General features: G+C 41.4%; 1 protein-coding gene across 1 annotated transcript in view; it reads right to left on the bottom strand.

Moving 5' to 3' along the window:
• Positions 1-10,000, bottom strand: part of LOC138011688 (dynein axonemal heavy chain 6-like) — a 99,657-nt gene that overhangs the window by 59,548 nt on the left and 30,109 nt on the right. Inside the window, exons 25-34 of the mRNA XM_068858811.1 lie at positions 9,791-9,895; positions 8,572-8,654; positions 7,209-7,297; positions 6,314-6,460; positions 5,237-5,347; positions 4,146-4,271; positions 2,896-3,051; positions 2,052-2,147; positions 1,099-1,302; positions 6-159 (exon numbers count right to left, since the gene is read on the bottom strand). Coding sequence (XP_068714912.1) covers positions 6-159; positions 1,099-1,302; positions 2,052-2,147; positions 2,896-3,051; positions 4,146-4,271; positions 5,237-5,347; positions 6,314-6,460; positions 7,209-7,297; positions 8,572-8,654; positions 9,791-9,895 — 1,271 coding nt within the window. The remainder of the gene's footprint in view (positions 1-5; positions 160-1,098; positions 1,303-2,051; positions 2,148-2,895; positions 3,052-4,145; positions 4,272-5,236; positions 5,348-6,313; positions 6,461-7,208; positions 7,298-8,571; positions 8,655-9,790; positions 9,896-10,000) is intronic.

Here is a 10,000-nt window from a genome sequence, read left to right on the forward strand (position 1 = left end):
CTTACCGTAATCTGGCACCATCATAGCCATTGGTCTGAACAAGGCTTTCAAGTTATCAGGAAGCTCCGTTCGACCAGCATATCCAGGATTCATGGTAATGAATGCAGCACAACTGGGAACGAGTTTGATTTCACGGCCCTCAAACATAAAACGAGATGCCTAGGGTGGAGAATGGACAGACAGTTAAAGATCTCATTAATCGTGTCAAACGTTGAGTTAAGTGATTATGACGATGATAGTATTGATGATGATGATGATGATGATGATTATGGTAGTGGTCGTGGTGACTGATGATAATAGGGAGCTTAAGCACGAGCGTTTTGAGAAGCGGACGGCAACTGGAAGAGAACATTTCGCGTGCCAGGACGGTGGTGTCTCCCAGATTTCTAAACTGATCATCTCTAATGGGGAAAAGATACTTAGCAATGTAAATGTTATTGTGTGAAGACAAGTTAAAAGGAAAAACAGCTCACTTCCGGTTGCCGTCCGCGTATCAAAATCGCGCGTGCTTAAGCTCCCTAGTAATGGTGATGACGACGACGACGGCGATGATGATTGTGATGATGATCATTGATGATAACGATGATTATGATTACGTCGATCATGCTGATGATGATAATGATGATGAAGATGATGATGTCAATGATGATGATGATGACGACGACGACGACGATGATAATGATGATGATGACGATGATAACGATGATGACGTCGATCATGATGAGGATGATGATGATGATGACGATGATGATGTCAATGATGATGATGATAATGACGATGACGATGACGACGACGACGATGATGTCGATGATGATGAGGATGATGATGAGTACGTTGACTGCAAAGTTAAGCCTGTCACTGTGAAAAGCATCCAAATAGAGCGTTTGATTTACGGGTTATTGATTTGCAAACTTTGCACTTTAAGGGGGCTGTGTCACGCAAAATGATGTAATGTCATGACACCCAAAGTGCCCATGCAGAAAGTAGAAAGAAACATTGCAATAACCACTTATACCTGTTGACCAAGAAAAGAATTACTCGTAGGCTCATGCGCAGTTATTCATCAGTGAAGATGATCTCGAACTAAGGATTCATTACCTTCGCTACTTTGGCGTTCCTTATGGTGAGCAGCTGTTGTGCGATAACAGACAGCACTTCAATGTCAATCCTGTTGAACTCGTCAAAACAGCACCAGGCTCCAGACTGCGCAAGTCCGGAAAAGAAGCGTCCCATCATTTTGAAGTCCAGTCCTTCTGAGCAGTTGAATACTACACACTGTTTTGCGAGAGCCTTGGCTAAATCCTGCCGAGTGAATAAGGGTGAGTAATTATAGACATGTCAATATGTTAGATTACTCGAGATTAAGTTATAAATTTGTAAGTATTTTAGATTTTCTCTGAATCAAGCAATTTTAAATTTGTAAATATTTAGAGTATTACTTTTGTATGTGGAATGTTCCTTTAGTGTCCACAATTAGCTTATATTTAGCGAAATACTTTGACACTTAAATAAAGTTGTTGTTGTTGTTGTTGTTATCGTTGTTGTTGTTGTTGTTCTTCTTCTTCTGCGTCTCCTATTACAATAGACCTTTAGCAGCGGTTTGTTATGTGACTGTATGGCAACAAAGGGCTCCTTAAGGACGGTCCCTACTAATTTAAAGGTATTTTTGCCCGGTTTATGATTATGCAGGAAATGTAGATCTTAACAGTTGTTATTGAAATCCAAAAAGAAAATTGGTGGTAGCCATGCATTTTTTAAAGATAATTAATGAATAATATTTGTAAAAAGCTTTAAAATGCAAAGCGATGTATGGCGTTATTTCTCAAATTGAAGCTTAATTTTCTCCCAAGCAAGCATGGTTACCCCCAATTTTCTTTTTGTATACCAAGAGTACTAACTAAGATCTACTTTCTCCGGATAGTTTTAAACCGCGCAAAAATATCACTGTATTAGTAAGCATCACCAATAGGAAACCCGAGTATCTCGAGATGCGCAGAACATATGCGCAATAACAATAGTAGGAACCGTCCTTAAGGATCGGATCAATGTACCTTAGTGGTTTCCGTTTTTCCCGTCCCAGCAGGCCCTGCAGGTGCTCCTCCCAAATCGAGTTGCAAGGCGCCCATCAAACACAAGTAACATCGATCCTACGAGAAACAGAAAATAACAGTCATAAACACGCTTCGCTCACTCGTGAGATATTGTTATTGCCACTCGAACATAAAATTCATATCTTCTCGCCACCGTGTAATACCCTCTATATATGGCTAGTGTTTCTGGCCGATATTACGCGCGCTCTGATTGGCAAAGAGCAGCTAAGCGCTAGGCAGTATTATCTTAAACCTTGGCATAGCTGTATTGACGATCAATACGACCTCAATCTCGGTTATTTGGTACCTCGTCCAATCAGACCTACCCTTAAAATAACATCACTGCACCCTATCACTCGGCAACTCGAAACAAAGTATGAAAACACGCCCAACATTTTGACCACACCAATATTGTTGCAACAAATGCTGTGTAACGAGCCCCAAGTTCGAAAATTTGATTCCGCGTTTTTCTTGAGGGGAAAACATATCGTCTTATTTCTGGCCAAAAATAACAAGCCTTTCGTTCCACAAAGAACTACATTTTTGGGTTATTGTTTGCCAACAACAGTATGAACGTTACCACCAATGCTGCCAACAATGTTGCGTTAAGAGCTCCAAGCTCCAGGACATGATCCAATTTTCTTAAAGCAGAACATATTAATTTATTGTTGGCCATCATCACTGCAACAACGCTGCCCACAATGTTGCCAGCAATGCTGCGAAGTTCCGCTTTTGAGATAAAATTAGTCTTTTGGAAAGAGTGTAAGACTGTAATAATAATAAAAAAAAAAACCACGTTACTCACTGTAAGTGGAGTGATGACAAGACGAGCCGAGGCACCCAGGTACTCATAACCATAAACGTACAGCGAGTTTGACATGCGCACTACACAGTTGTCCAGGTCTGGGTCCCAGTAATATCGCAGTTGTTTCACCCACTCAAAACTGTTCACATTATCGACCTAAGATAAACAAGATATTCATGAACTACCCTGCTCCTCGTATTTCTTAAGAATCGCTTTCTTGTGCTTAATATCAAGTTTAATAGACCATTTTACCTTTGTGTGCTTAGCTACCTGGCCTAGTAAGGCTGGAGTTGACTTTGTTTTGATAGAAATCTCACTGCTTTCCCAATGTAAATTCCTACTAATTAGCACGAGAACAACATAATTAACATAAGAAAAGCAGGGAGGTCTGAATCATGACAAGATCAACTCCAGCCTCACTTTCATGTAAAGGCCAGGTAACCAAGCACATAACTGTAAAAAGGTGTATTGGCCACAAAAAATTCACGTGTTACTTTGTCAACCAATTGGAAGAGAAATCAAAACCACGTGTAACCAGCTCCCAGCGTTTTCCCGCGCTTGGGGCTCCATGTCTTTGCATTGTGTTTGAATTTCTTTTCCATACTTGTGACAAGGGTAAGGGTGGTTGACAATTTCGAAAAATGCCACAAAAGAAGGTGGGAAAAAAAATGTTAAGTGATAGTCGCATTCATGTGGACTATTTAAGCAGTTATCTCTTATAGACACCTGAAAAATTCAGTTGGCTCTTACGGGCTTCGAACCCATGACCTCTGGGATGCCAGTCAGGAACTTCCATGATCCGGAGCCTACAACCCTACTGTGTTCGTGTAACGTCGTTTTCACAGACCGATTTATTTTTAGATTGAATTTCCCGCGAATGAGATTCCCACAGGAGCCCGATGACCAATTACAAGAAATTAAGTGACGTCATAGGGTCACCGAACCGGAACTGCCTTTGTTTTTTTACCTAATTCGCGGGAAGGGCTAATCTAAAAATAAACCTACTTGTGAAAACGCCGTTTCACAGACGCTGTATGGAAGTTGCACGCTCCAGATGGGCTCCTGGCCAGTGCAATCCTCTACCAACTTAGCTATGAAGCCATTCAGTTGGGACCAGTTCAATTTGTTAGGCTCATGTGTTCCCGTGAAAGGACTCGATGAATGAAATATGTTACTGCATATATTTCAAGGCTTAGCCCACAATTCAAATACATAATTTTTTTCAGAAAAATTTGAGCCATTAACATTACCTGATGTTCAACCATTCCCGTCACTATATCCCTTGCATGAACGTCAATAGTGATTAAGGCACACAGGATGTTCCTTGTCAGTTTAGGAAGTTCTCCGCGAACCAATGCAGCAAGCTTGTTCAAATTCTGGTCAAAGACGAATGGGAAAAGCTTAAATACAATCATTTGCACTAGTCTTCTAGAACGGCAAACAAGTTGGTTCAAATTCGCACCAGACCAACACTCGGTTTCTTTAAATAACCGAAGAGAAAGTGCATCTTTTGTAATCACATCTGCAAATGGCTGGAATATTAATTCTTCACACACAGGGACGAAATATTGTAAGCCCTGTTTTAGAGATCGTCCACACCGAAGCTTAATTAATTTAGGTGTAGTAAGAACAAACCAGTTAACGTAATGGTAGTTTAGTTCAAGTGTTGTTCTGATAGACTATAGCTTTTCTCCCACCGAAAAAGCAAATAATGTTGAAAGGAAAGTGCTCTCCCCAGAAAGAAATTGGTTGTATAGGAGGCGAGCGCAAGCTACAGTCTTCCTTTAAAATGTTGGGACAAAATTATAGAAATTTGCGTTGTTGTAATCACTTCGTGACTATTTTAACCTTTTTAATATGACAAGTGTTTGGACGTTCCCCAAGAATGACACTGGTCGGAACGGCGCTTAATTTAGGGGAGAAAATGAAAATTTATCCTCAAGTGCTGACATCCTTCATAAAACCTCAAATCTGGCAATTTTACTTTGTTTGCAGACGACGGAAAAGAAATGGACAAAAGTGAAAAACGCACGTGCAGGGCGTGCAAAGCTAATATTTTTGTCCACAAAATATGCAAATTTGTGACGTTCTCGTTGCCGTCGCCGTAATCGTTGCTTAAGTTCCCTAGCGTGGGGACGGAGGGGGTTGTTTCAAAGCTGAAGAGCCGGAATAAATAGATGAATGTAAACAGCGTTAAAATTGCCATCTTTTGGCAAGATGCCCCAAAACCCTTTGACAAATATGGTATGGTAAATACAAATTATCATCGAGGATTCATATCATTGCCTTTAGGACGAGCATTGAGGTTTGTAAAAGCAAACAGCAATTTGACTTGACGTACTTTAACACACATGTCTTCGGCTCCTTTCATGGCTTCCAATCTGTCGCCTTCTGTGATCAAACATTCCGTGATGTCTCTACACCACATTGTCTGGGAAACTGTCAAAACAATCTGCAAGCGAAAGCAAGATATGTAACAACAAAAAAACAGCGTTAGCGGAAGACGCGCGCTTTTACCACTATAACAAAACGTTTTTGTCGATGCAACTGAGCTATCAACCATGAAGCAGAGACGTGCTATTTTCCATTGCTTGGCTTTCCAATGACAAACATTCTACTAGTCTTGGACAAAAGCCAGTCGTCTTTTTGTCGTTGTGATGTTCCCTTTAGAGATTGAGAAGCTCTTTGAGCAACCATATCTCCAAAAATGCAAGTTTTGACTCGATGCACGCCGATTTGGATAACCGTCACAAAATGTCCCAGCAATCTTATCGTTAAAAAACAAGCCGACTACTCTTGCAGTTGAACCCGCTAACGTATTGCGTCTTCTTGCAGTTACGTTCGTAACTCCTTGCAGCTTCTTGCGGCAAGCTTTCCAACTTCTTGGGCTCGGGATGTTCTCGCAGATTAACCACAAAAAAACATGGTATTTTCATTTCTTGTGCCAGCTTGCGATTCGTGTTCATGAGAAGTAAGAACTTCTTTCACCACTTCTTGTGTGTGCATTATTTTTAAGGCTGTACTGTAGCAAATAAATACTTAGGCATAACGGAGCACTTCGTATTAGAGCGGTTTTTCAATTGAGTGTCGTAAAACAAATACCAAAGTAATTACTTCGACCAATCACAGCAGGTACAAAGAGCACAATGAACCAATCCACATTCGTAGCAATTCCATGTAACTCGATCAAAGCGCGGGAAAAATCGCGCGTGCAAGTCGCGATTGATTTTGGGTTTCCTTTTCATTGGTTGATAAACTGGCGAGAGATTTTTAAACCAAACACTTTTGAGCGTAGCAATTGCAATCGCGTAATTATATTCTACAGTCATTTGAAAACTGCTCTTAATATCAAACTTGGAAATGCGTCTAATTACCCAAATTGTGTTTATAAGGTAGGAATCGAGTGGAAAGAAGATACCTGACTCGGATGTAATGTGACCCACTCTTCTCTCGGTCTGCTTTCATAATCAGCAATAGACGCTTTGGCCAGTCGCCTCAAAGAAGATACCATTGATTCCTCTACTTTACCCAGCCAGTCTTCAACATTGCCACGAGCTTTCAAGCCCTTGATTGTTTAAGAAAAAAGAGAAAAACGTTCGAGTCTCAAAGGATTTGTCACGAGTTCTTCACTACCATAGAAAAATTCATGCTAAATTTGTTTTCACACCAAAAGGCGTTGAAACCCTCTTCAACCGAATGAAACTGACAGAACAAAAAAGTATAGGGTTTTAAAGAAAAAGAAAGAATGTTATTCTCGTGTCGACCTGTCAAAGTATCATTCATTTTCCCTTGTGCAAATTTGTCTACAACAATTTTTTAGCATTAGCCTGGCCCAGGCTCTCAGAGGGCGGAAAAAGGGACACCCTTCCCCAGTCCTCGCCCTGCTTTTCTTTCTGCTAGCTTTTTTGCTCGTCCGACTAAATGAGAGCGAAGAGCAGGCTACGTTAGCATGTTCTGAATATTAACGAGAATTGCTCTAAAATGAAGCATCATAGACTTATTTGCACAAAAACAATTACAAAGGAAAATCAATATATACTAGCGCCATTTATGAATAATAGATAGATAGTCGGGAAAACGAAACCAAATACGTGGGGAAAGCGAGTGGGCTTGGGGGCTTAGGCCTCGACCCAAGCCCCCCCACTCATTTTTGTCACTCACTTTTGTCACTCAATTTTGTCACGCATTTTTGTCACGCATTTTTTTTCTCTTTCCCTACTATCTGGGAGCCTGGAACACGCTACAAGTTCCCCATACAGTTACGACTGAGCTTTCAACAATTTGTTGTAAGGAAAAACAAACATAACTCTCACCTTTGCAAGCCCAACTCTTTCTCCCTCTGGCGAGATCATCGCCAAAATGTCGTTGGTTTTGGTTTCAGCAGCCTTGCTAGCGGATGTGGCTGAGAAATAATCACGGGGAAAATGACAGCAAAATCAACCAATCACACAGGAAACATTATTTCTGGTTTTACGGTTACTCTCATTTTCAAAGCGAGGCTCAGCGCAGTAAATCTTTTGGAAACGTTCACTTCTTGATATTCAAAAAAACCATGCAGTCATTGTTAAGCGCGCAAAAATCGACTGCAACCGAGTCAAGGTTACGACCTGATTGGTTGCAGCAGTGTGCTTCATTATGGCATTTCCACAAATAGGAATTGTGACACTATTCTGGCTTCTTAGTAGACGGCTCATTAAAACGATGTCTTACATCAGTGACCACTTTTGTCACTACAAGGAACTACATAACATAGACATACGTCACAAACTGCTTTGCATTCCTTGCATTGGGCTGTTGGGATGGCGCAGAGGTGAGAGCACTCGCCTCCCACCAATGTGGCCCGGGTTCGATTCCCAGACTCGGCGTCACTATATATGGGTTGAGTTTGTTGGTTCTCTACTCTACAGAGAGAGGTTTTCTCTGGGTACTCCGGTTTCCCCTCTCCTCAAAAACCAATATTTTACTTGATTTGCGTTAATTGTTAATTTCAGTTTACAGTGTCCCCAATTAGTGCTCCAGCGCTAGAACGACTAGACACTTAAATAAAGTTCCTTTCCTTTTCCTGTTTTCAAAGAAATTCTGCATTGCAAAGCAGCTTGACGTAACGTCGAGAATAGACCCTTGCCTCTCGCATCACGGTCGTGGGTTCAAATAACTGCTGTTTTGATAACTTTGCGCGTCTTACGCGGCACACAAAAAGCGAGATTTCGAGGTAAGAATGGTAAAACATGTTTGCTTTTGGTGGGGAGATTAATATTGCAGGCGAAAAATATTTGAGTTTAGGTGCACTTCAAGACATTGCTGCTCATCATGATGTTCGTTTAAACAGCTCGTTATCACACAAAATGGTTTTTCCTTCCTTTATGACAACTGGCGCATTTGTCGTAGAGAAGCGTAACAACTTGCGCATTTGTCATAAAGAAGCGTGACAACTTGCGCATTTGTCACAGAGGAGCGGGACAACTTGCGCATTTGTCATAGAGAAGCGTGACAACTTGCGCATTTGTCATAAAGAAGCGTGACAACTTGCGCATTTGTCATAAAGAAGCGTGACAACTTGCGCATTTGTCATAAAGAAGCGTGAAAAAATCCAAACTTGAACGGGACACCAATCCATGGTCGTGCGTGACCGATGACCTATTCTTTTCGTAACAAAATGTATGCTATTGCACTCACGTCTATCTCCTGTCGGTGTGACTGGTTTCTCCGCACCTGACTGAGGTGTCGTGGGAGGCTGGGCAGCCGTACCAAACTCAAGCCTGAAGAAGTATGGTCACGAAGAAATTGTTAAGAACCAGAAGTTGAATTTACAAGGCGTAACGTTACATATCTGAACGTTTCAACTCGATCGCCAGCAAGGGGTGCCTCATGTGAGATATCACATTGGGTAAAAAACGGGCAAAACTGGCTTGTACAGGAATTTTCCAGGCCATAGTTGTTCGAAGGGTGGATAGCGCTATCCACTGGATAACTCTATTGGTTTTGCTTGTGTTTAGAGTGGTTTTCAAACGAGTGTCGTAAAACCAAAACCAATGTAATTACTTTGGCCAATCAAAAAGGACGGAGACAATCCAGTAAACCAATCAAAACTGGAAGCAATTACACGTAGCCGACACAAAGCGCGGGAAATTTGTGCACGCGCGAGCCAAGATTGGTTTTGGTTTCACTTCTGATTGATTGAAAAAGTGGCGCGAGAACTTTGAACCAATCACTGAGTGAAGTAATGCAAAACCAAAGTAATTCGCTAATTACTTTCGACACTCAATTGAAAACCGCTCTATCCGCTGGATAGTGATTTATCCGGTGGATAACGTCATCCAACTTTTGGAAAACCGAGCACATTACATTTCACTGTGGAACACACCTTTTTCAAAGGCTAAAATTGGTGCAGGAGAACATGCAGAGAAAGCATCAGAAAGTAAAATTGTTCTTGTCTTGGAACGATTCGACCAGTGCAGGACCCCATGAATACGAGGGAACAACTCTCATACTACTAACCCTATGTCACGGCATTTTTACAGACCGATCTATTTTTAGACTGCCTTTTCCACAAAAAAAACAAAAGCAGTTCCGGTTCGATAATGCTATGACGTCAAGTTAGTCATGGTTGGTCATCGGGTTCCCGCAGGAGTCTCATTCGCGGGAAATTCAATCTAAAAATTAATCGGTCTGTAAAAGCGCCGTGACAGGAATATAGGGCTGTTGTTCGCTCCTAGTCATGACCTCCTGACCAGGGTGTGTAACATAAACCAATCCCTCTTTCATCCCCTCAAGGAAAAAGCTACGAGACAACTTGCAAGAGGCATTGGACAGTGTGACACTCGTCTGCCTATAAATGGTGGCCCTTTGCAACTTAGAACTTAGTTTCACGTTACATTCGTTCCAAGCAACTTACTTTGAAATCGCATCAAAGCACTTTTGCAGATGAGGCTGAACTGCGTGAGGATTCCGAGTCTGGGACAGAATCTCCAACAACTCATCGTTGGACAAGAAATAGAACCTATTAAAAACAACAAATATAAACAAATCGTACCCATAATCGTATGCAGTTCAAGCAACTCTCAGAATCTGTCACAGGACACATGTTGAATGGCTAAAACACCAT

Source organism: Montipora foliosa, chromosome 7, assembly GCF_036669935.1.
Source record: "Montipora foliosa isolate CH-2021 chromosome 7, ASM3666993v2, whole genome shotgun sequence".
NCBI lineage: Eukaryota > Metazoa > Cnidaria > Anthozoa > Scleractinia > Acroporidae > Montipora > Montipora foliosa.